This window comes from Triturus cristatus, chromosome 1_2 (assembly GCF_964204655.1).
Source record: "Triturus cristatus chromosome 1_2, aTriCri1.1, whole genome shotgun sequence".
NCBI lineage: Eukaryota > Metazoa > Chordata > Amphibia > Caudata > Salamandridae > Triturus > Triturus cristatus.
Genome location: NC_140580.1, coordinates 172,370,726 through 172,397,519, shown reverse-complemented (window position 1 = coordinate 172,397,519; position 26,794 = coordinate 172,370,726). Strand labels below are relative to the sequence as shown.

General features: G+C 47.5%; 1 protein-coding gene across 1 annotated transcript in view; it reads left to right on the top strand.

The window, feature by feature from the left end:
* Window positions 1–26,794, top strand: part of SMC3 (structural maintenance of chromosomes 3) — a 789,692-nt gene that overhangs the window by 9,370 nt on the left and 753,528 nt on the right. The window contains exon 2 of the mRNA XM_085603430.1: window positions 11,212–11,287. Within this exon, the coding sequence (XP_085459556.1) occupies window positions 11,212–11,287 (76 nt within the window). The remainder of the gene's footprint in view (window positions 1–11,211; window positions 11,288–26,794) is intronic.

Below are 26,794 nucleotides of genomic sequence, written 5' to 3'. Positions count from 1 at the left end.
GCTGTACTAATGTAATGGTCATTTCAATTGAAAATGTGTTGTCTGTAATAGCCGTCTGCTACCACACCATACATACTCCACTCCCCTCTACCCTGCACCACCAGGGATGTGGAATTCCTATAGCCCAATGCCCAGGACATATTGTTTGGGGTCAAGGGCAACACGTTTTCATGTGTATTTTGTCCTTGGGACAAGTAGGTCCAACCCCCTGCATCACAAACCCTTTGGCTGCCAGTTTGCAGTACCACATTATGGATCGGGGAAGGGCACTGTCTGCAGTTAAGGTAATATTTTTGCCCATTAGGGTGAGCGCTGTAATTAAGTGTTGTAAGCTCCAACTGCACTACTGACAGTGGTTCCAGTATAAAAATGTGTACACACCCTTTCAAAGTTTAGCACTATGAGGCTATGTATAATGCCTCCAGAATGCGGTCTGATTTGATGCAAATATTTGCAGAAGCTTGATAGCAAGATTGATGATTCTTTGCTTTCAAAATAAAATATTCATTACAAAATGAAAGCAGGAAAAAAACACTTTGCTAAACTATTTAAAAATTTCAGGTAGCATTTCTTTGCAGTATCATTTAGTAACGTGTTGGATGCATTCTAGTATTTCCCAACGCCCGGGACATAGTGGGTCAGGGGCAACAAGTTTTCATGTGCATTTTGTCCTTGGGAATAGTAAGCCCAACCCCCTACAGCACAAACCCTTTGGCTGCCAGATTACAGTGCCACATTGTGGATCAGGGAAGGGAATTCTCTACAGTACGGTAATATTTGTGTCCATGTGTTAATGCTGTTCAAACTTGTATTTATGGTTCATTAACCCCTTCGATGCTGCGCAGATTCCGCCGCTGTGCTGGCGGAATCTTGCGCGGGCGTGGTCATGACGGAATGGTTCCGTCATGAGCACAGCTCAACCGTGGGTCATGACGGAACCATTCCGTCATGAGCACCGAAGGGGTTAATGCAAAGTCTTTATTATTAGGGTGAGCTCTCTAAGTAAATGTTGTAAGCTTCGACTGCACTACTGACAGTGGTTCCAGTATAAAAAAGTGTACACATGTTTTCAATGTTTATCAATATGAGGCTATGTATAATGCTCCCAGAATGCTCTCTGATTAGATGCAAATATTTGCAGTAGCTTGAAAGCAAGATAGAGGATTCTTTGCTTTCAAAATAAAATGTTTACAAAGAACTGCAAAAACATTTTGCTTAAATACTGTAAAATTTTAGGTACCATTTCTTTGTGGCATCATTTAGTAAAATCTGTTTATGTATGCTAGTATTTGCCAAAAATATTCGTAATTTGAAAATCAGTGTAACCAGTTTTAATAAGATTATGGGAAACATAAAAAAATAAATAAGCATTTTTGAAGCCAGTGGGTCTGAAATTGTTGGTCAGCATTTTGTTTTTGTCAATGCGTGACTTGTTTTGGCCTGGCTTTTGAAAAACCTTATTGGTGTTGGAGCTGCTGGCCCCTTACCGTTATAACAAACATTGGCAAAAGCAAAAATTGTTTTGGTCTAAAAAAGCACACATTGACAAAGTAGTTCCTGGCAATGAACAAAACAACTGTGTGCCGATAACAGAATGCTGTCACTCACAGTTAAGCTACCTGAGAGAGAGAGAGAGAGAGCGAGAGAGACAGATTACGAATAAACACAAAAGGTCATGGTTAATGCGAAACCTAATTAGGGGCCAAATTATTAAATTAAGTCTCAAAAGTGCACCCATGTCCCTGCATTAAGTGCAGATATACAGCTTTCGTGAATTCACAAGACTACAGAAGTAGGCCTAAAAATAGTACTCCTAGATAATATTTGTGAACTGCATTTTGGCGTGAACAAATATGCAGGAGTAGATTTGCTCATGCGAAAATCTGAGTGTTTGCAAGTTCACTTTCCCTCCAACCACTTTGTTCCCAACCCTGGAAGAAATTTTATGTCTGCCATTATCCAACCTTTCTCAGAATGGGAACATTTTAGAGAAGAGTTGGTGAAAACCCTTAAAACACGCAAGTTAGTAGGCTTGCAGACTCAAAAGGGCAGTACAACACTGGAACTGTTGCTTACCATTACCTTCAGCCTCAGTATGTAGATCTGCTTAAACGTGGCAACATAAGGGAATTACTAGTATTCAACCCCTACTATGGAAGGACCACTGGCATAATCAGAGAGGCTATTTCAGAGCCTTTATATAATTAGATTGCGCCCATAATGTGTTGCCGCATTACATGGCACAAAACGGGCAAGTGGACTTTGTTACAGAACAAGTAGATGTATGAAGCAACCTTCCCCGTGGACAAGTAGATATTTTATTAAATTCCTCACCCCTGTATTCATAATGAAAAGTCAATGTAACCAGTTTCACTAAGATTATGGGAGACCAGAATAAACGAGCATTGGCAAAGCCAGTAGATCTGAAATTGGTGTTCAGCTTTTTAGTTTTGTCTATGTGTGACTTGTTTTGGCATGGCTTTTGGAAAACCTTATTGGCGTGGGAACTGCCGGGCCCTCTCCATCATAACAAACATTGGCAAAAATAGTTTTTTTGGTCTCAAAAAGCACACACTGCCACAGTAGTTACTGGCACTGAACAAAACTACTTTGTGTGCTGATATGCTCCTTGTGAAAGATCAGAATGCAGTCACTCCCAGTTAAGCCAGCCGATAAAGGGGGAAGAGACAGAGAGACAGACTTTTAATTAACCCAAAGGTCACAGTCAACGCCAGACCAAATTAGGGGCCCGATTATTAAATAAAGTCTCAAAAGTGCACCTATGGTATATGTCCTTGCATCAAGTGCAGCTATATGGCTTTCGTGAATTCCCATTAATGTATAGAAATAGGACAAGAAATAGTACTCCTAGAAAATATTTGTGAACTGCATTTTAACATGAGCAAATATGCATGTGTAGATTTGCTCATGCGAAAATCTGAGTGTTTGCAAGTTCACCTTCCCTCCAACCAACTCTGGAAGAGGGTTTACGTCTGCCATTGTCAGGAGTAAATTTTCAACATTTCTCAGTATGGGAAAAGATTCAAGAAGAGTTGATGAAAACCCTTAAAACATGCAAGTTAGTAGGTTTGCACAGACTCAAAAGGGCATTCTAACCCTGGAACTAATGCTTACCACTACCTCCAGCTCCAGTATGTAGATCTGCGGAAACGTGGCAACATAAGGGGATTGCAAGTATTAAACCACTACTGTGGTATGAGCTCTGGCATAATCAGAGAGGCTATATCAGGGCTCTTATATAATGAGATTGCTGCCAAAATTTGTTGCTGCACTACATGGCACCAAAGAGGTGAGTGGCTTTTGTTACAGGACAAGTAGTTTTATGAAACAACCCGCCACATGGACAAGTAGATATTTTATTACATTCCACACCCCCTGACCACTCTGCGCCACTGCACCCTACACCACTTTACAACACTGCACTCGACACACTCTGCTCTGCATCACTGCACTCTATGCCACTGCACTCTTTATCACTCTGCTCTGCGCCATTCTACACTGTCACTGTACTCTGCGCCACTCTACTAGGCACCACTGCATTGTATGACACTGCATTTTACGCCACTGAATTCAGCGGTACTCTACATCTCTATACTCTGCAATACTCCCCGTCAATGCACTCTACACCAATCCACTCTACCCTACGCCACTGCACTCTACCGCACTATATTGTACTCTGCGCCACTGTGTTCTATGCAAAACACAAATCTATGCCACTGCAATCTATGACGCTAAATTTTATGCCACCTCACTCTACGCCACTATACTCTGCAGCACTCTACGCCAATGCACTCCACTGTATGCAACTCTGCGGGACTGCCCTAAATACCTATCCAATACACAATACTTTTTGCCACTCCACTCTAAATACTGTACTCTACACTACTCCACTCTTCACCATTTGACAGTATGACTCTCCACACCACTCTCCTTCACGCCACTAATGGTTAGCTATGATGAACAGCAGCCACGCTGGTGTACAACTTGGCTAACTAAAACACATTGCCAAACCAATAGCTCTTGCATAGGAGAGACCTATTGGCTTTGCCAATGCTTGTTAATTTTGTAATCCATGCCACCATCTAGCTTGGAATCTTTGAATGCCAGATTAATGTTGACCTGCATAGTGAAATGTCTAAATCTAAAGGAGTAACTTGGTTATTCACTTGAAGTCCAAATTAATTCTCGGTCGTGGTACACCAATAATTTTAATGATTAGAAATGAAGCAAGCATTTACAATGCAATGGTCTCGGCATTGGTAAAGTTAGAGCTATTGGCATTGCTCATGACATTATTTTTGTTTATGTTTTTGTAATTAAAACATTTAACCCCTTCAGTGCCCGCCCCTTTCCCCGCCCTGTGCCGGCCGTTTCATTAGCGGGCGGGGTTTATGACGAGCTGGTCTCGTCATGGGCACAGCGCAACCGCGGCCCATGACGAGACCAGCTCGTCATGGGCATTGAAGAGGTTAAAGAAACGGCATTGTTATTTAGAATGTCAATAGCTTAATCACTCTCAAATGCGAGACCTATTGCATTTGCACCCACACATAGAGCCACCCACACAGAGCCACTCACATAGAGCAACCCACTCACAAATAGAGCCACCCACAGAGCCACCTACACACACACACAGTTACCCACACACAGACAGACCCACCACGCATAGAGCCACCTACAAAAAAAACACCCACACACAGAGCCACACACAGAACCACCCACACACACACAGACCCTCCCCCACACACACACAGCCACCCACACACAGAGCCACCCACACACACATAGCCACCACCCCCACACACACAGAGCCACCCCCCCACACACACAGAGCCACCCCCACACACACAGAGCCACCCCCACACACAGAGCCACACAGTAACCTCAAAATGTAACACATATTTACTTTTTGCTGGATCAACTGACAAACCCTTCAACAGGCTATTTTTACAATGCCCGTCCTACTGATAACAGACTATTGACATACATAAGAGTTGCAGGCAGTGGGCTTGTGGAAGAGGGCAGACCATGTCTAATATCAATAGTTCAATTTGGAAAGTGCGGTTGGATTGTCACAGCTGTCTGCTTTAATGCGTCTACTATAAACCTATGGACAGTTGGTTACAACAAGTCCCGTCCCCAAAGTAAAAAAATAGTTTTTTTAAACGGTTTAACTAAAGCGGCTCTCATCGCGAAAACTCGTGTTACTGCACCTTTTGACACTCCGTATGGACTCACCACATGAATGCATCTACACCATATGGTAGCCATGTTTACAGGGGAATTTGCTTCCTGCAAAGATACTTTCGTTTTAGAGTACAAAAGATGTAAACAGAAACTACAACTCCCAGAAGGCACAAAGATAAAAAAAAGTCTAGCGCTTGCAGTACGTCAGCACCATAAGGCTGAAAAGCGATCTATATCTGGACTCCGATGTGGTTCGTGCAATAAACACACTCATAAAACATATATAGTTCTTGCGAAAGTTTACTTAAGTCGTGGAGTCTCCACCCCGCTCCCTGCCCCGGCCGCCCTCTCGGCAGCGCGCGCCGGAGCCTTACCGTAGCTGCGGCTCCGCGCCCTCCGCTCGCACCGGCCGAAGGGGAAGCGCTCGAAGGCCCTGCGGAAGAGGCACTGCCGCGCGCGGCTCGGGGTCCGGTTCGCCGCCATGGAGCCGCGGCCTCCGCAGACTCTGAGGCGAGAGGCGGCCGCTGGGGGGCGGAGGGAAGGGGCGGGTTTCTGTCCTCTGATGTAAAAAAGCCAACTGCCACACCTCGGTCCCACCCACGTCTGGGCGAAAGGGCTTTCATGGCAGCTATGAAAGAAAACAACGCACCTTTGCTACAGATGCGAGGTCGCCGACCGCTGCCCTGGCCAGGGGAGAGGTGCCGCTGCCCTCTGCACCCCAGGAGCTGTCCACCCCCCCCCCCCTCCAAGGCAGCCCGCAGCCACGGAAATGACCGCTCTTGGCCGCCTTTCCTAGGGGTAAGGGGGGGCGGTCAAATCAGTCACCGGAGAACATCTCCTGACGTGGTACTTTAAGTTATGAACTGCAAGTAACAAAGGATTTACATCATACGCGCTCTGTAATCTATTTGGCACTCGTTCTTTGCAGCAGGCATATTAACCCTCTGCACGAACTTCACTGAAGTCAAAACCACAACTATACAGATAGAAAAGACACGTGGCGCCAAAGCTGAGTATAAAGGACTCTTCCTCCGGGGCCACTTTCTGAGGAAAGAAAAACATCTACTCTCGCAGCCTCGGCGGGAAAAATACGGGTTCCGCAGCGACTGGGGTTGTTCCGGCGATTGGAGACTCTACATGCCTCGGTAGAGAAGCCACAGGCCTCTTGAACAAGGAGATCAGGTGAGGGAGCAACGCCGGGACACCACCGCCTTTCTCCGAGGCAGAGAAGAACTGCCTCGGAGAAACGCAGCCTCGGTTTCGGATTCGGGGGCGTGTTTCTTTTTCTCTCCTCTTGCCATTGGCTGGAGGAGAGAAAAACACGCCCTGCGAAAAGCAACGAAAAAACACGCCCCCCGATCCGAAAAGGACGGGGCTTCAACGGAGTGACTGGACCTCTTCTCCAGTGGCTGGCCAGCATTTAAGAGGCCAGCCAATGGAGAACAGGAGAGAAGAGGGGCGGGTGCAAGCCCCTCTTCTCAAAGACATTAAATCTCCGGACTTCCGGTCTGCCGACCGGATGGTCCCGAGACCTAAAAACGACCTTGGCAAGCCAATAGGTCTCGTCTTTGGTGCCTATTGGCTTTGCCAATGGTATGTAGCAATGCTGTGCAGTATGGCTAAAGAGTAGCAAAGAAAAAAAACTAAGATGCGACAGGCTACATCAAATTGAAGGTGCGCGCGCCACGCATTCATGTGCCTACAAAATTGATGCGGGTGCTTTCTTTTTTCCATTTATTTACCAATCTGTCTTGGATCGGTTTTAAAAAAGTAGTGCAAAAAAAAAATATTGTGTGGGGGAAGCAACACAGGGTACGGTGGAGCAAAAGCAACATGGAGCGCATATGTGGGGGCATCCATATGGTCAAAGCAACACACAGCGTGCAGGTGGGGAAAGCAAAATGGAAACGCGTGGGTGAAAGCAACACATGAACAATCTGGAGCGCGGGGTGGAAGTAAAGCCTACGGATGAGAGATAGCAACTTGGAGCTGGGAGTGGAGAAGGACACTGGTGAGCAAACCGCCAGAGGAGGAGGAGAAGCACAAGAGGACGAGTGCAACACAAAGGGGACGGGGAAGAAACACACAGATAAGAGAGTGCAACACGGAGCACAGCTGAGGGGGGAAGAGTAGTACAAACTGAAACAGCTGGAAAACAAATGCACCCTCATGGAGTGCTGAGCCAAAAAGAAACAACCATTTGCAATGCAGTCGGTCTCACCTTTGGGACCTTATATGTATTTGGCTATGCAGCACATTAGCCCAGGTGCTGAAACATCTAATGTTCTTTAACATGGAGGGAAAGTAAGCGCCAAACTGCGTGTCACGCCAGGTATGGGAACACATGGAGAGAAATATTGCCTTTCAGTGGGAAATGGTATAGTCTAAAGCTCAGTTTTTAATATAAAATCGAGGCCTTCGGTGGTCATATCACTGAAAATACAAGATTTCAAAAAAATATTATTGTCTATGGGCGCTCGTGGAAGACAATTTCTATGGACTGGAATCTAGAGAATGCTAAAGTGATTCTGGTATTTTACTGACCTCTGCTGGTCGTTATCTATCAAGAAAGTTAAATAGAGGCAGTTGCCAGAAAAAAAAGAAGGTCCCTCAGCAGAAAGCAATTCTGGTATTTATTGACCTCTACTGGTTGTTTTCTATCAAGACAGTTAAATAGAGGCAGTTGAGCAAGCAGAAAGCAATGCTGGTATTTTACTGACCACTACTGGTTGTTTTCTATCAAAACCGTTAAATAGAGGCAGTGGAACAGAAAAGAAATTCCTTAAGCAGAAGCAGACCAGTCCTAGGGCTGATCTCTAGAACCCACAAAGTACATACACATATAAGTATATACTAAAGTATATACAAGAGGTCTCGCATGCTCAACCTAAATATAAGTATATACTAAAGTATATACAAGAGGTCTCGAATACTCGACCTAAAAAGTAGTGCCTGGAAAAGTAAGCAGTAGAAGTACACCAGTAATTTTGGCCACGTTCCAGGAGATGGACATACTTAAGAAGAGGAAGGCAAGCATATACAAGATAACAAATAAGAAGCTAGCAAATGAGAGGGACAACCAACTAGTGGTAAATAGGCAGCTTTAAGCCTATTGTAATCTGACAATAGGTGTTTTCGGAGAGAGACAACTTGTGCTGTCTGGTAGGCCAGACATAAAAACATTTCCCACACAGGAAAAGGCCCAGGAACTAGTAACTGCTGTGAAAAAGGCCTGCCCTTGGGGTTTACTTGAAGCCAAGTTATAGAAACCAGCATTTCACGTGGATGAATGAGTAAACACATAATGACAGTATAATTTGAGTTGGCTTTTTTAGCATTCTAATTTTTAACATGCCACAATTATGTTAAAAATTCAAGTTGCTTTCAAGGGCTGGCATTAATTACATAGTTCTTTGAGACACCTCCTTTTCCTCCCACTTTGTGCCCTTTCCCTACACCCCTCTCGCCCAAGCCTGTTCTGGGAACTTGGAAGAGGCTCTCAATTTCCAGAGTGCCATAACACAACTTTCCTAAAACTGTGGTAATCCATCTTTGTCCCCATCGGCCCCAGAAATCATGCTGGACTTGTACAGGGAAATGTGTGTCTGTCAATGCCTGGAATTGCTGGTATCTGTGTTCTACTTGGTCTGTGTGTGAGAGAGGGGTGCAGCTCTGTTGTCATCCGGTACATCTTTTGAGAGTTCGTGCTCGACAGCTGCTTGGTTTGAATTTGTACCTACTTGGTGTCTGTGAGTTCTGATTGCAGTGCTGCTCCTCTGACTGTACTGTCATGATTTGGAGGGGAACTTGCTGTGCCTGTTACACGTTTTGTGCTTGATGTCCTTTTGCATTGTATCATACTGTATTCATTCTGTGCCATAGTAAAGTTTGAGAGAACATTTTTACTTTATAGATGCTCGCTTTATTGTGCGGGCTTCGTCTGTTCTAAAGTGATTCATAGCAACTCTACATCACCATAAGACACTGCCACGTTTTACAGTATTACTTGCTGCTTAATTGAGGTAAAGTAAGTGTAAGAGGCACAAGTGTTTTGTATAGGAAACATGTGTATCATTCTTGCACCATTCTATAGTTAAGCTTCCAGAGTTGTAGCAGAGTTTATAGTACCGTGATGGGACTTAAGACTAAAAATTTATAAATTACTTTAATGGGTGAAAGAAGTTGTCTTTTCTTCAAAAATGTTAATGCTCGTATTGAGATTTAATAAGTAATCACAATCCGAGTGTGCTAAAAGTACTACTTTCTACAAATCAGTATTCTCATCTGTACTTACTTGATATTAGACGCTGCCTACCAGTAGTAGGCTGATGAGACACTCATGGTTTCCAGATATCTTCCCTAATGTGGCTTATGGAAGGAAATTAGATGTTCCTCGTTTCCTCAAGATGCTAATGCAGTTGCTTTTAGGTCTCTCTAGACAGCGCATGCGATGTCTCAAAGAGACGTGTTGTGTTCTGTCTGTGGGCTTATATGCCGCCCATCTACTACCATTTGTAAACTTAAGCATCGCTTTCATTTTCTTTGATGGCATTCGTCGTGGCATGTGGGCGTCATGACCTCTTCTTGTGTTTGGCCCTCTCATAGTGCATGAACCAAGTAAATGTCTCCTTACACTGCTCCCGGTTTGCGGAGCAATTTCCTTTTTCTTATTTTTCAAGCACTCCATTGCAGGATTTGTGTTTTCAGGCTGTCTGCCTTGTCTACATACCACTAAAATGCATGCATGTGTACATAAACAAATGCATTTCTTAAAGTTGTTAAAAGATGAACAGTGCATGTTTTTTTTATTTTTTGCGCGATCCGAAGGTATTGGAGCGCTTGCTCTGTCCTCCGTTTTACCACAGCACGAATACAAGCCAATGGAATTGGTTTGCTTCCTCCCACCCTCTCCCGTCGTTGCTTGCCCATCTCCCTATCCCCTCCTTCTTTCTTGCTTGACCTGTCCCCCCACTACCTTCCTCGCTGCTGCTTTTATTTATTTATTTTTGCACGATGCAATGGTATTGGAGCACTTGTTTCGTCCTCCATCTTGCTATAGTGCTAACAACAGCCGATGGTATTGGAGCTCTTGAAGTGCTCACAAGTTACGTTACACAATGACACATTTATTGTCGTAGGCAGGGGGACGCGTAAGTGATTTGCCCAGGATCAGAAATTGTTCAGTTGACCCTGAGATTTGAACCTGGTTCCCTAATTCCCTTCTAGGTAGCGTTACTCCACATTCTCGCTTCTCTTCAAAGCTCCTCAACTGTGTCTCACTATCACTTCCACATTTTGTTTAGCAAGACCCCGTCAACACCGAAGAAGCATTGGCAAAGCCAATATATCTCGACCATTCCCGAGGTATTGGCCCTGTCAATGTGAATGTCTTTTAGCCATGTTGTCTAGCAGCACATCTTCTGTTCAGCATGGCTTAAAGTGTCACTCAAAAAAGCTTTATGATGCGGTTAGTGCAGGCCACGTTATAGAGCTTTTTTGTGTTAGGAGGGGCGGGACAGTAAACTTAACATGAGGGGTGGGGGGGGGCAAAGCCACTCTGCGTTGGCTCGACATCCTGTTATTCTGGGCTTTCAGTAACTATCAGCCATGCTGAACAGCAGATGTGCTGCTAGACAGTATGGCTAAAAGACATTCACATTGTCAAGGTCAATAGCTATTGCCTTTGTCAATGCTTGTTTTTCTCTCTCCAGAAGTGTGGGGCTGGTGTTTTGCGTTTGTCTTGGAGGGCCATGAGCAATCTAAGAGAGTGTTAAAGATTTGTCTACCGGTCTCCTTGTTGCTATATAAGGTTATTTAGAACACTTTGTGCTTGCTGGTTTCAAGAAAAGCTGATTACCTAGCTCTATCCCTAAGTTTTTGTGCCACGTATTGTGTGTGTTGAAGACGGTGGTTGCTCAATTTTATATGCATTTTACTCTGTGTAAAATTATATTATTTTTTTATCTGTTGCATTCTTACTTCAAATCCAATTTTATTCGCCAGGTCATCATCCAGGGTTTTCGAAGTTACAGAGATCAGACAATTGTAGATCCTTTCAGTCCAAAGCATAACGTCATAGGTAAGCACTTCATTGCATTTTAATAAAAATGTCTTTTTACTCTTTTGAAGTTTTGTTTTTAGCCTCTTGCTGCTTCTACCCTTTTGTTTTCTGGTTGTGTTCTGTCTGTTTAATGTGTTCCAACGTTCTGTGGAAACAGTTGCTCCAGCGGAAAGGCAAATTTACATATTCTCCCTATGTCAGACTCGTCATCACACTAACTCATTCATCCATTGGTGGGGCCCATTACACCAACACTCATACATCTGAGAAAAAGCTCTGGACATGTGGGGGGTACCTTGTTAACTATCAAGGGTAATTCCTTTACATTATATACATCTGCACCTATAGAATCCTGACTTTGACATCAAGGCACTCCACCACTTGGTCGACGGACCAATTAGTTGGACTGGTTGATGGTGATTTAGAACCAGCTAAAACACAATTTAAAGCCTAGGAAACATTTGTTTAAATTCCCGTACTCAGTTAAAGAATCTCAAACTCATTTCTTATTAATCCAAATGTTGTTTATCTAGTATTAGTTTGCTCTCCATTAGCATTTAGGCACTACAGAATATAACATAATTCGATTTATTTCAAAAGACATCAAATCTTTAGAGCATAAGCATAGATTTGCATTGCACTATATTTACCAAAATGTCGGAATTGGCGATCCTCCGATCACACAGAGGATTGTTCAAGTCTCTGTGACAATCTCCAGGATAAACTGTCCAACCCACGACAATAATCAAACCATCAGATGGAATCGCTTTCTCGAATTTAAAGAAACCTAAGGTAAACCATGGAAATCTTAATCAGCTCAACGCCATAGATGATCATCCCAGTGAACCACCCCCCTTTGCAGATCAGAGTCTTTTATACCCTTTTTCCCCGCTGATTTCAGATCAATGTGCAACAAATTTTAGGGGTAAAACTGTTCCGATTGGCTAATCCAATTCAATTTGTAAGTTCTCTGAGTTTTCTCATGTCCGACTGGTTTCCCATGAGACCTGGCATGGCCGAGAACAAATGTATATCCTTTTCTGCATTTCACAGGCAAAAGTTACAGAGCTAGAATGGACTATCGTCCCCTTGGTAGTTCACACCGTTCATCACTTGGCAATCCTCCATGCTCCTATCCTTGACAAGGGACATGCCGGTACAGGGACTAAGGTCACTTGGAGATCTCCCGAGCCATCCGATTCTGCGCAGTAGACATTGCGCTCACATGATGGCGGCATCCTCGGAGCTCCATATTAAGTACTGCGGCCTAGCAGGCCCGAATGCCAACTTAAGCAAAAACAGACATAACAGTAATTAGAATATAGAAATGAAGATTCTAATGTTTAATCCCACACTAATCCCAATATATATTAGTATTTTCCTAGCTTGTAGCAACATTTAAAGCAATAATACTCCCCATTCTGCATGTCTAACAGCACAAAACATCACAAAAGCAACATGAACCATGCAATTCTCTATTTCACCACAATCTAAAGTTAGTTGGTGTACCATAGTTAATTAATTTAGTTGTTCTGCCATGCAATTAGCATTTTTTTTCCCACGTGTATCTTTATAAAGGTGTAAGGATTGATTAGTTGTTCCACTTAAAACTAATTAGTACGAGTTAATGCTTAGAATGATTACGTAATTAATTTCATGCAAAATAGAGGAGTTATACAAAATTTTGTTTTACCTGCACCATCACAGTATAGTGCCTATGAAACTCATCAAGCTCAAGGGTAAAAAAATAAAAAAGGTTGGGGTATGGAATATGGAATATAACGGAAACCTAGGAATGGGTTAATTGCTTGTTTATGGGTAATGTACTGCATGATACTCGCAATCTCCAGGAAACACCCGTGCCTTTAAAACAAAGTTGGGCTTCAAAGCTCCATGTATTGTGCATGAATTACCTAATCCAATTGTTTTAGAAAAACAAACAACCCTACAAAGTCCATTCTCAAAAATAGCTAATGGAAACCGAAATCCCCTCAACATCCTCCTTGTGGCCATCCAGTACCACCAGAAAAGAATGCCCAGCAAACGTGAGACTGAGCCAAGGGCTTAACGACCGATACCCAATCAGCTCCTTGATAATGAGAGCATGGATGCTGTATAGCATAATGCAGGCTCCGTACTAGGCCAAGTAGGAATAATTGTAAATTCAGGACCCGAGTGGGCCAGCAGTTTTTTTTTTTTTTTATTGCTTTGTTGATTCTTATTTGGAGGTCCTTTAGTTGCTCCTTCCTGCATAACGTTACATAGTTTGAGCAGTTGTGGCTTCTCTGTTGTCGGCCGGTATTTTGCGTGCACAAATTTAGGCAGGCCGTTGCCATTGCTGTTGCGTGTGTGTAACACTCCTAGTGCGGTTGCAGTTCACAGATAGGTTGACACTGCAGAGGAGTGTGTACTCATGAACCACTGCCCAGACTCTTGCTTGGGGGCCCACTCGAGTTTCATTATGCCACTGCCCAGACTGCCTCTATGACTAAAAGCTTCCCTTCCTTCCAGTGGTCGTGTAAGTGGCCTAGTGCTATGCAGGGGAGCATTGAAGGCACAAAAGAGCGACAAATGGAATGAAAGCTGTTGATTGGCCTGTGAGATTCTACCATGCTTTTCCTTTCAGGGCCTACTATGAACCCATGCACACAATTTGATGCTTAGCCAAGGTATAAAGGTGGAGTTTTAATGTTTCTTCTTTACTGTACCTAAAGTTGCTGTATAATTTGTATGTGTCAGCTTCATTATATATGCATGCACATACTTTCATGGTAAAGTATGTGTGTGCCTAAAGACTGATGCAGAAGCCATTTTTTTAGGGGGATCCATGATGGCGGATCCCTCTTAACTCAATAAAGAAACTAAAATTGTACTTGCGGGAAAGGGCTTTCGAGAGGTGGTGGGCAGTGGGGTAACTTTAAAAAGAAAAGTACAATTAAAAGTCTGGCTGGGGAGAGAAGGGCGCAGCACAGTGCGCTTGGGGTGGAGGGTAGCTATAACAGTAGAAGCCGCACACAAGGCGCTGAGCAAGTGGGGGGGAGGAGGAAGTGTGCAGTGATTGAATATTTGGGGGTGATGGAGGAGCAGCCAACCAGAGGGAGAGAAAGAAAACACACTGATGGAGTGATTAAACAAAAAGTAGTTCCCCGAATGTGAGCTGTGGAGGGATAAAAGTCAGCTAATCAAAACGTAGTAAAGGGGATATGCTCCAGCATAGGTATAAAGGCAAGGAGAGGAAGGCAAGCTATCTGATAAGAAGTAGGCAGATGAGTGACAATAAAGCCAACCAATGATGAGCAATGGACGGATACTAGTCCACAGTAGATAAAAGAGAAGGACGCTTTTTGTATGGTCACCGCCTAGTTTTTCGATTGATGCTGCTGGTTTTTCGACTCAGAGTGCACTGAGACCTGCTAACCAGACCTCCATGCCAGTGCCCTGACCCTGAAGTGTATGTCGTATTGACTGTACCCAATTGGAAATAGCTAACTTATTTGTAAGTCCCTAGTAAATGGTACCCTGGTACCTGAGGCATGTAAGTTAGAGGGGTAATCCGGGGTTTGCAGTACTGAATGTGCCCCCTGAAGGTCCAACAAGTAGAACAAACCCCACCCTAGTCCTCCACTGCAGACTGGTGGAGTTCTCATGCACTGCTAGCCTGACTTTGCTATTGAAAGCAATGGCAAGGCCACCACATCCCCTAGACATGTTGGTAAGTATCCCCTCTGGCAGGCCTACCGAGCCCTAAAATCGGGGTATGACACATGACACAGACAGAACATGTACTTTGCATGTTCTGACAGTAAAACACACAAAACTGCAATTTTTCCTCTGGAAAGACTTGGTCGCCCAATTGGCGAGTACAGAGTTACACGCTGACCCCTCAGCTGAATGGTGCAACCAAAGTAGGCACTCCAGGGTATCAAACAACTCTGCAATAAGCCAGACTTGTATCTCAAGTCGAAATTAATGTAACTTGTTGCAGTGTTCATCTTTAGCAAAGCTGCCCCTTTGTTGCCTTTAAAACACCTGTGCCTTCCCGGGCACACATGGAGCCTGCTCCACAAGACTGCTTTCTGCCCTCCTGGAGAAATGTGCCAATGACTCTCAGGAAGGAAAACAATGAGGGATTGCAGGGCAGGGAGGTGTTGCCTCCCTCCTGCAGAAAGCCACTTGGGTGTAGGCTTCAAAAGGCAGGCATCAAAGGTCAAGCCGAATTTGAAGGACAGATGTGTAAAACCAGGGGGAGGGCTGCCCATTGTTGAGGTAGACATGCTGGCACAGGAAGCAGAGGGAGTTGCCAAACTGGTTTCATCAGGGGCTTGTAGCCCTGAGGTAGACACACCCTGGGGGTGGGCTAGGGAGAACTGAACACCGAGAGAAGAGTCTTTTTTTTGCCATCTTGACAGTGGACAGAAGGGTGCATCCTGGGATAGCCATATTTCACACTCCACAGGAATTGGTTACTAGATGGAAGGCAATCCGGTAGTGTATTAGCTACCAACTGCATCCTGCCCTGAGGGCACTTTCCAAGCATAAAGGGGGCACCCTCTGGTACCCAGACCTCTGATCTCTACCAACTTTAAAGAAAGACCAAAGATGGACTGCCCTGCTGCACCGAGCTACCAGCAAAGAGCGTCTGCACCTGACAAGTACTGCATCTGCTAGCTAGCAATGAGAGGGACTGTGCCTTCTGTGTCCTGCTCAAGGGAAAGCTGTCTCCAGAGCCCAAGTGTCAAGTCAAGAGAACTCCAGGGGCCAGCTGACTGGCCTCCTGTTCGCAGCACAGAGACACACCAGCTGAAGAAACCTGCTGGGGCAAGTTGGTAGCCCAAAGTCTTCAAGCCGCTACCTCCACCTCCTTGCAGCACAGAGGACCAATACCTGAGGCACAGGGTTGCACCCAAGTTTGCTGAGCTTGGGAGTGTTGTCAGAGAGTTGCTTGGACCCCCAAAAGGTCAGTACTCGATTCAGGAAATATTGACCTGTGAACAGGCGACTGGTAGTCCAGTGGTGACTGGGATCTGCCCAGACAGGAGAAGACTTTGTGGGACGTCGACCCAACAACCAGGACCCCCTCACCATCTTCGTGGACCGAGGAATCCCTTTGGGAAGACTCCTAGGACGCCTGCCGTGTTTCTTGAACCCCCTACCCCCTGCCCCTCCCTCTGGGTCTCTCTTCCCTGAAGTTTCACTTTGCCCTGATGAAGAAATCGAAAGATGACACACTGAAGCACACAGCAATGCGAAAACAACCCAGAAAAACACCGTAATGCCTGGCTGTATAGCGCCTAGATAGCTCGAGCTATTCTTGTAGCTCTCCACACATTGTAGAAGGGTGAGGCAGGGGCGTCTGCTGCTCAGTGAGGAGCCCTAATGCAAGTAGCAGACTGCGGGAGGGGGGGGTCACGTGACAGGCACATGGGCGTGCCAGTGTGTTATTCTGCGAGGCGCTACAGAGCCAGTTCCCATCAGATGTCCAGACTGACTGCTGCGAACCGTCAACAGGCTGGTGGGGCTGGGGCATTTCCAGTCATGTTTGGCAGCCCCGCCCCCACCAAATGTATGGCCCCTCCCCTACGATCAGTGATTTTTGTAGGGGGTTAGCAGGGTTCTTGACTTTTCCTGATGGGGCATTAGCAGAGTGCATGCTGTTGGCGTTTTATGTTGGACGCACTTCCTGAATGCTGAAAAATCTTCTGTCTGTGGTTGCCGCTATGGGCATTTCAGCTTTTTTTCAGACGTGTACTGCTCACATTTGGGGTACGCATGTGTCTGTATTCAGTATGAGAGAGATGGCTAGTGTGTGTGCGCCGGAGGTAAAAGGAGGCAGGGGTGAACGGGGGCTGCCTCGGATTAAACAAGCTCTATCTTTTTATACTCTTCCTCTCTCTGTGGTGCCATTGGAGATGGCAACAGGAGTGAGTGGTGGGAGTGCCCCTGAGCAGTTCAGATAGCAGCCCTCCTGCCTTGGGATTGCCCTTGCCGCCAGAGCAACCTGAGGGACCCAAACAGCAGGACTACAGCCCCACTGGAGGCAGCGGAACTCTGGACTGCCTCATGGCGGTGGTCCCTTGGGGTCTTTGGGGGAACAGCGGACAGTTTCACATTACCTTGGAGGAGGCGCAACCGGAGCAGTGATTCCGGCAATCAAGGAGAGTAGACTCCTCTGCAAGATTGCAATGCGGTGCACGGAGCTGCACACGGTGACAGCCCAATGAGTCCAGCACAGGAAGGGTTCCACTGTAGTGCCTTGTGCGGGGCGTAATCTCTGGACCCAGGTCAGGGTTCGTGGCAGGCGTGGATTTGGGGATAGCATTTCAGCCGGGGCGCCTGGCTACCCCTCCTCTCTACACTTGGAAAACCTGGGGCACACTGAGGGGCATATGGGTATCCATAAGTGGGTGACCCAAGGCGTGTATTACCTCATGACTGAAGAGGTGGCGGCTGAGCCTTGGTAGATTCCGCTGGCTACATCTGTGGGGGCATGATCTTTCACCGGCCCTGATTTGTGGACTCCGGGGGCTATTGCTGCTAGAAGGGGAGACTGGGGCCACTGGCACTGTACCGTCCCCTTGCGGTAGCTCGGGGAGCTCAGAGAAGCACCCACCTAGAGGGCCGGACTCGGGGACTTTGAGGGCGCTGGCACAAGGAGGCGGGGAGCTGGCCTAGAGGTACAGGGAGTCTCCGGCACAGATTCAAAGCGCACGCCGCATGGCAGATGGCTGGCATAGGTACACGGAGTGCTCAGCATGGGCACACCGAAGGCCGCTCGGTTACAGAGGAGGCTCAGACACAGGCGCACAAGATTGCATTGCATTGAGGAAGACGTGACGTAGCAGATATTAAGACACCGGTATGGAGGTGGACAACAGCACAGGTACAGAGGAGAGGCAAGGAACGGCATGGTACAGGAAAGGACCAGGCACACTTACAGACAACAAAGACCTACACCGACGAGCCAGTTACGGGTACAGCGGAAGCTACAGTACAGCTGAGGAACAGGGGAAGCTCAAGCGCTCTGCATACGTATTTGGAAGCATATCCACTGGCACAAGGGAGGCCTTGGAACAAGTACAGGAAATGAGGTGGGAAGAGGAAGCAGATCACATTAAGCACCCGCAGCTCTCTCTCCCATCAATCCTTGCTCATTCTGTGACACCCCGGGTCAGATATACAGGAGCTGTAATTAGCAAATCCCAAAATACCTTCTCATTCCGGGCACTTCCTGTTCCGGGAGATGGTAGCCAGGACGGGCAGAGGGAGGGGCGGGTGAGACAGCTGCACGCCCCGCATCACCACGACCACCTGCCCCAGTGCTGCAAAAACCATGAGAATTTTGACGTAAAAAGGAATAGTTTGGTCTTCAGATATCGGTGCCCCTATGCACTAAATCACTTTCAATCTGCCCCTGGCCCGATTGGTCAGCTTATCCAGTCTTGTTTTTTTCTAGTGTATATGCAGAGCTTCACAAGAGCCCCTGAAGCCCCTATGGCGCGGCCCCAAGCCATTAGGGGCGCCCAAACCCTCCAAACAGCCCCATTCCACCAGAGTCCAATGAATTGCTGTGAATATGGGAGCCTCGGGGGCCTCTTGGTGCACAGGGAGGGGGGGGGGGTACATCATTTTATGCAGGGCCACTGAAATTATGCAGCAGGGTTGAGCAAATTATGCGGCAAAAGGCAAATTATGCGGCAAAAGGCAAATTATGCAGCATAGAGCGGCACATTTTGTAATATTATTACTTCATTATTTCATCGTTTTTAAACTTGGTAACACTGTAAGGGCATTGGTTGAATCTCATTAGTATCAGGTTAACACCTAAATATAGCAATAAGCAACAGAAAAGTGACCAGTCCAGCTTTGCAAAGGGTTTTCCACTGCAGGGCAACACATACCGCTGCATTTTTAGTACATTTTGAATGAGTAAACCTAGAATTATTATTTTTTTTTAAATCTGAAGATTATGCGGCAGATGATGGATTATGTGGCACATGTGTCAAATCTATAACTATGCGAAAAATGCCACACAATCGCATAAGTTCAGTGGCCCTGGTTTTATGTTATGAACCATTGTATGTGTTGTCAGATGTGAGTACTTCAACCAGCACACCTTTTCAGATATCAAGTTGCTAAATCTCAGGAGCCAAGTTTGCAGCTATTCGTGTTATTTGCGTGTGTCATGCGTTACTGCGCTAAGAGAGACTGTAGGAGTTGAGCCACATGATTTTTGAGCCACTTCAAAATTCACTGTTGTTCAACTCTCCGCTCCCACAATCACTCTTCAACCAATAACATATTGTTTTTATGGATATCTATTGACGTTTTTGGTTAAATCAGCGGAGGCAATATCAAAAGCGCATTTCATTGACATGTAATTACTGGTTAATAAATACCAATAATATAAATAAACAACTCATAGCCTAATGGGGCACCTACACCTTATTTGCTCCCTAACTTGCCCCAGCCCCAACGATTTTTAAAGGGCTCTACTACTCTCTACTCTCCTACTCACTCTCTACTACTCACTCTCTACTACTCACTCTCTACTACTCACTACTACTCACTCTCTGCTACTCTCTACTACTCTACTTATGGTACCAAGCAGCAATCTTTCCGTCACTCCCTGAAGATAATGCGCAATATTAAATGAAGGGGTGCTGGTTCTAAAGTAGGCATTTTGTAGGGTTGAAATTCTGCCGGGTTCTCGGCTAAGCGAGCGTGTCTTTTTTTTTTTTTTTTTTTTTTTTTTTTTTTTTTTTCCTCTTGTGGACCTAGGCCAGTGACTCCTTATGCAGAATTGCTGGACACAAACTTGCCTTAATGTTCTGTGGTCAGTGTATACATACACAGGGTGAATAACACATGATGGAAAAAATGAGCTCACGTTTGGGTCTCTCTGTCCCTGTGGAGATGTGTGAATGCCCTTCTCAGCGTTTAACCTGCTCCCAAAATGTCTTGCTTTGAACTGGTCGCCTGGATCGTTTTTGTCATGGTTGAAAAGTGAGTTTGCGGGTATTATGATGTTTATGGTACCAAGCTGGAATCTTTCTGTCACTCCCTGAAGATAATACACTATATTAAATGGAGGGGTGCTGGTTCTAAAGAAGGCATTTTGTAGGGTTGAAATGCTGTCAGTGGCATGTTGGAGTAAGCATGCATATCCAGTGAACTCTCCTTGCTGCTTCCTGGTTGCACATGGTGAAATGTATTGAGTGCGGATGTATTTTATAAGCTTTGTGAAAATTTAAAATAAAGTAGAATATAAGAAATGCACACCACGAGGCGTCATTTAAAAAGTTCCCATTTACATATATTTTAGTTGCTATCGTCACTGCATTGTTAATCACTTCAAAAGCTGGTTACGTCAATTATACCAGTGGTTTGTGGGCATTCATATTTCTGCATGCACACTGCAAGGTGTGAGTCGTGGGTGAAAACAAGTTGATTGGCCAAGGAGGCAATTTGATCTCTCTATATGTATGCACACTATGCTCTTATATACCTAGATACATATATAGACCAACATATATATGCACATATATACACATACAATACATCTGCATATCTAAATAACGAAACCTCTAAGTGCATGCATAAATATACATATTATGTACATTGAAAAATGCTAACACAATAATAAAAACACTTCTAAAAAGAAACACCATTTGCTAAAAGAAATGCTCTAACTTTGACAAAGACGAGACCTGTTGCATTTTTAATGCTTGTTGGGATGGTCAACAAGAGGCTTTTGCCTGCAGACAGCAAAAACCTGCCAGTAGGTGAGGCTTCTCTAGTATTCAAAATATAATTTTGTAAAAGTCTTGTCATTGTAATCCGTCTGACAGTAATTGCTGCGTCATTTTTCTCAAACATTTTTATGAAGTTTCAGTGGTAAAGGAATAGACCAATGTTACTGAAGTTAAGTAGTATGAAAAATCTTATGCATCATGCACATTTAGACACAACCACGTTGAAAAGAAGACAAAATGCATGTAGAGGCAATCAAGTCAAAGTTGTTGATATTGACATCATGAACCCATTTTTTCTGAGAATTGAAAATGTTCATTTTTGATATTTGATTTTGTTGTTCCACTTATATATATATATATATATATACATTTTTTTTTATTTTTTTTTTATTTTTGAAACAGTTTATTACAAAACTCAAAAAATATACAAAGATGGGCCTACAACCTTCCGGCCGGCCGCTAGTAAACAAAAGAAGCATATGATACACATTGTAGAGCGCGCGTTGCGGCTGAGGAAGATGCACAGGAGTTAGCAGCGTTGATAGCCACACCTTCCGGACCCCACTGTACGGTTTCATTTTAAACTGAAATAACAACCAGAAAAAACAAAAAACCCACAAGGCAATCTACAATCAGAAGTAGCAGCATGTGCTCCCCTGAGAGGGGGACCCTACCAATCCATAGGAGTATCAAGAAGGGGAAGAGATCAGGATTAGGGCTGGGTAAAACTCAATGCCCGGAACAGGGAAGATGGGTCGGCTACGGGGATGGGGCAGGCGACGGGTCGGGCAATAACGGTGGAGTACAGATTCCCCCGCGGTAGGCGTTCCAGGGGCCCCAGACTTTCACCCATGTCCCAGGCTTACCTCTCGCAACATACACCACCTTTTCCCGAAACATGCACCAATCCATATGCTCCTTCCAGGCCGAGACAGTCTGGGACCTCTGAGATCCCCACAGTTGAGCAATATCGCGCTTGGCCACCATATATCCCAGAGTCACCCACCACGTCTGTGGCGCCGAGTAGTCGGTAGGTTCCCACACATTCAACAGGCATCTCCTCGCTTCGGGTAGCAGCACCACATGCGTAACCACACGCAGGACCTCATGCACACCACGCCAGAATCGCTCCACCTCCGGGCATTCCCACAATATATGCAGAAAGGTCCCCAAAGCGCCACACCCACGCTTACACAACCCGTCCACAGCATAGCCCATACGCAGAAGCCTCGGCCCCGTCATGTAGACTCTGTGGAGTATCTTGAGCTGGACGAAGCGAAGGCAAGCTGGTATGGCTACCTCTTTCGGGGAGGCCACCGCAAGGGTCCAGTCCTCGTCGTCCAGCTCCAGTCCATCGGCAACCCAAGCCTCACGAAGGGCAGTCAGCAATCCCGTGCGGTCATTGATCAGTTTTTTGTAGATCAGTGAGATCGTGCTGTCCGGAACGTGTCCATCCAGCACTCTATCCTCAAGGGGGGAACACTCCGGGATGGCTGCAACGTCCGGGAAGACGGAGCCCAGTGCATGACGGATCTGCAAATACCGAAAGTACTCCCTGCCATGCAAGTGGAACTCCGTCTGCAACATCTCGAACGTTTTAAATCCTCCCCTCGTCCAGAGATCCCCCACCTTGCTAATGCCTATCATGTCCCACTTCTCGAAGCCCTTCGAGGTCCACAGGGAGCCCAACTGCTCGGACGCGTATAGTGGTGACGCCCGGGTCAGACGATCCTTCCACCCCATCGCCACATTAGCCGCGTGCCACACTCGCACCATGACACGCGTGGGGCCGGTCAGCCGAGCGTCGAGCGTGCTGGAGTAGAGCGCTCGATTATAGTCCCCACCCGGGAGTAGCATCTTATCCATTTCGAATGCCGGGTTTAAAGCGGGCCCATACAGGCCGTGATTAATCGCAGCCAGCTGGGAGGCCCAATAGTATCGTTTGATATCCGGGAGGGCAATTCCGCCGTCATACCATGGGAGCGTCAGCTTCGCCAGGGCGATACGCGGCCTCCCGTCCCAGAACAGGCGGCGCTGTAAACTCTCCACCTCACGGAAGTAGCGCGCTGGGACGAGGTCCATAGTATTCTGCAAAGCGTAGAGGAAGCGCGGCAGAGACATCATCTTAAACAATGCCGCCCGGCCGAGCGGCGAGAGCGGCAAGCGCCGCCAGCGCGTGACATCTTCCTTCAGGCGCTGGAGGGGGGGAAGCAAGTTCCGATCATACCGGGCCTCCGGGTCCAGAGTAATGAAGACACCCAGGTACCGAAATCCCTGAGGGGCGATCTGGATCGGACAGCCCCGCGGGAGAATGGGCGCCTCCCCAGAGAGAACATACACGCACGATTTAGCCCAGTTGATGACAAGGCCGGAGTTACGACCAAATGAATGCAAAACATCAACCAGTACTATAAGTGAGTTACGTGGGGAAGCTAGGTACAAGAGGATGTCATCAGCGTATAGGGATACGCGGTCCTCATGCTCGGGGGTCCAACGGAGACCACGGATGGAAGGCTCCCACCGCAGCCACTCTGCCAGGGGCTCCAAGGCAAGCGCAAACAGGAGCGGCGATAAGGGGCAGCCCTGCCGCGTGCCCCGGCCCAGCTCGAACGGAGCCGATACTCTGCCGTTCACCACCACCTGCGCCAATGGGCCCGAATACAGCAATTTGACCCAACTGATGAACCACGCGCCAAAGCCAAACTTCGCAAGCATCGCCCAGATGTATGGCCATTCAAGCGTATCAAACGCCATGGTGGCGTCCAGGGATGCCAAGATGGCCGGCTCCCGTATGTACTGAACACGTGCAAGCACCCCATGCAAACGCCGCAAGTTAAGAGCTGTGTTACGATGGGGAATAAAGCCGGACTGATCCTGGTGAACCAGTTCGCCCACCACGCCGACCAGCCGATTGGCCAGGACCTTGGCGAGAATTTTAGGCTCCGCGTTCAGTAGCGAAATGGGCCGATAGGAGGTAACCCGGTCCCGAGGTCTCCCCTCCTTGTGGATAACCACGATTGTAGCCAGACGCTGGTCTAGCGGGAGGGAGCCCACCGAATGGGCCTCCAGGAACATCGATCGGAGATGTGGTGCCAGCGTATCCGGTCTCAATTTATACAACTCGATGGGGAGACCATTAGGACCCATGGCCTTGCCGGAAGCGACCGAACGTATGGCGAGGGCAATTTCGTCGGAGGTTGGAGCGGCGTCCAACGACACTCTGTCCTCCTCCGAAATGGAAGGCAGTGCGATATCCCTGAGCAGGGTACGGGAATCCTCTTCAGAGCAGGAAGACACCGGGGAATACACCCCACGGAAATAGTCCGCGAAGCAGGAGACAATTTCTTCCGGCTCAGTAACACACACACACTGTCTGTTTTCTCAATCAGCGGGACTACACGACTCGCTCTCTCCTTTTTGTCCAGCCACGCAATCAATTTACCAGCCTTATCACCCACATCATACAATCTCCCCTGTTGCTCTCTACTGAGGCCCCTGGCTGCCTCCGTGACGAGGGCCCTATAGGCCGCTTGCTTGAGTTGGAGGACATGTAATACGGCATCCGTCACCCCACTTTCTAGATTACCCTCCAACTCGGCTATCTCAGCTTCCACCCGGGTCACCTCCTCCCGCTCGCGCCTCCGGGTGTGGGAAATGAGGGACAGGCCCTCTCCTCGTAGTACTGTCTTGAATGCCTCCCACAGTGAGACAGCCGAAGGCACGGACCCCACATTCTCGTCAAAGTAGCGCTGGAGGGATTTAATCAATTCAGCGCGAATAGTGGGGTCGCGCAAGTACCAGGGATTGATCGGGACCACCCTACCCTCACCCCTCGGAAAAAGGTCCAGGTGTAACAGGAGCGGGGAATGGTCCGAGATACCCCGTGCCAAATGGCGCACCTCTCCCACCCTCCCAACATAGGCCGCCGGGACCAGGACATAATCTAGTCGTGAGAGACTACCATGGGCCCCCGAATGGAAGGTATACTGTAACTGCGTGGGATGTTTTAAACGCCAGCAATCCACCAATCCCAAAGTGTCCAATAGACCAGAGAGCCACGCTTGGGCCCGGGGGAGGTCCCTAGGGGGGTGACGATCCACAGTCCCGGAAACCACCGCATTGAAATCCCCCCCCCCCACCACCAGAATCCCCCCCGGAAGGCCAAGGAGGAGGCGCCCCAGGTCCGCAAAGGTAGTCGACTGCAGCCCCGGTGGGACGTATACTGACACAAAAACCACCACTTTGCCCTCCATCCTTCCCACCAACACCGCATAACGTCCCCTGTCGTCATGGAGCACCTCATCAATCTCCAGCGGAAGCGAGTTCTTAACCATGATGCCCACACCCCTTGAGCCAGACGTAAAGCCCGAATGGGCCACCAGGCGATAGCCACGCCGATTCATGGCGCAGAAGGAGTTGCCAATGAGGTGTGTCTCCTGCAAAAAAACTACATCGGGCGAGATGCGCTTCAAGAACTGCAGGACCACCCCACGTTTAATCCTGTCCCCCAGTCCATTCACGTTCCAGGACAACAGAGTTAGTTCCCTACCCCCCATCATAGACGAGCCACCATTCGTCCCCCCGAGAGCACTATAGAGCTAGCACAATGATACTTTTGCCTTGTGGTGAAAACAAACAACACCCCCCCCATCCCTACCCACCCACCCCAACAAAACTCCCCCCTCCCTGCACCCCTGCATGAGCCCGAACAGCCCCCCCAACGTGCAGTGTGCCTGTCGCCCCATATATATAATAAAAACTAGCTAAGCCCCCTAGAGGAGGAGGGAGAACCCCCAAGAGACCCCATACAACCTCCATAGGAGGGGAAATTATACAGACAGATGCTTAATCGAGAGTGGCAACATTTTTGTCCAGAGTGAAGCCCAACATCACCCCCTCAGTCTCGATCCTGTGTGCCGTCCCCCCCCGCTGCCCCCCCCGCCCCCCAGATCACGATCCCCAGACAGAGTGTCCAGCCAGTCTCCGGCCGCTTCGGGGCGATCAAAAAAGTGCGTGCGACCCTCTACCTCCACTCGCAGCTTGGCTGGGAAGAGCATTGCGTATTTAAGGTTCAAGTCCCGAAGACGGCGCTTGACGCCTTGGAAGCTCAGTCTCTGCTTCTGGACCGCTGGGGTGAAATCCGGATAAAAGTTCACCTCCATGTTGTCAAGCTTAACCGCCCCCAAAAGTCTGGAGGCTTGCAGGATAGCGTCTCTGTCCCGAAAGTTGAAAATCCGGGCAATGAGGGGCCGCGCAGGGGCCCCGACCTTCGGCCTTCCCCCGGGAACCCTGTGGGCCCGCTCCACCGCGAAGAATTTACTCAGCCCCCGTGGCTGGAGATGGGTAGCGATCAGGTCCTCCACAAATAGGTCCGCCGCCGCTTCCTCCCGTCCCTCGGGTACTCCGATGATGCGGATGTTGTTTCTCCGGGCCCGACTCTCGGAGTCCTCCAGGCGCCGATCCATAAGCGCGCTCGCCTGACTAAGCCGGCGCACCTCTGTTTGTAGCGCCGCCACATCAGTAGTAAGGCCCGATGCGGTGTGGGCCAAAGAATCAACTCGGTCGTTGGTCTTGGAAAGATCGGCCCTCACCAGGCCAACATCCACGAGAACCGAGTCGATCTTCTTTGCCAGTGTGTCGAACCGCTGGCCTACCGAGGCCTTCATCTCGGCAATGGCGCCCATGACATCCCGCAGAGTCAGATCCGTGGGCAGGTCCGGGGCATCAGGAGGGTCCTCAGGGGATTTGTGCGGTCCGCCGGGAGATCCCTTCT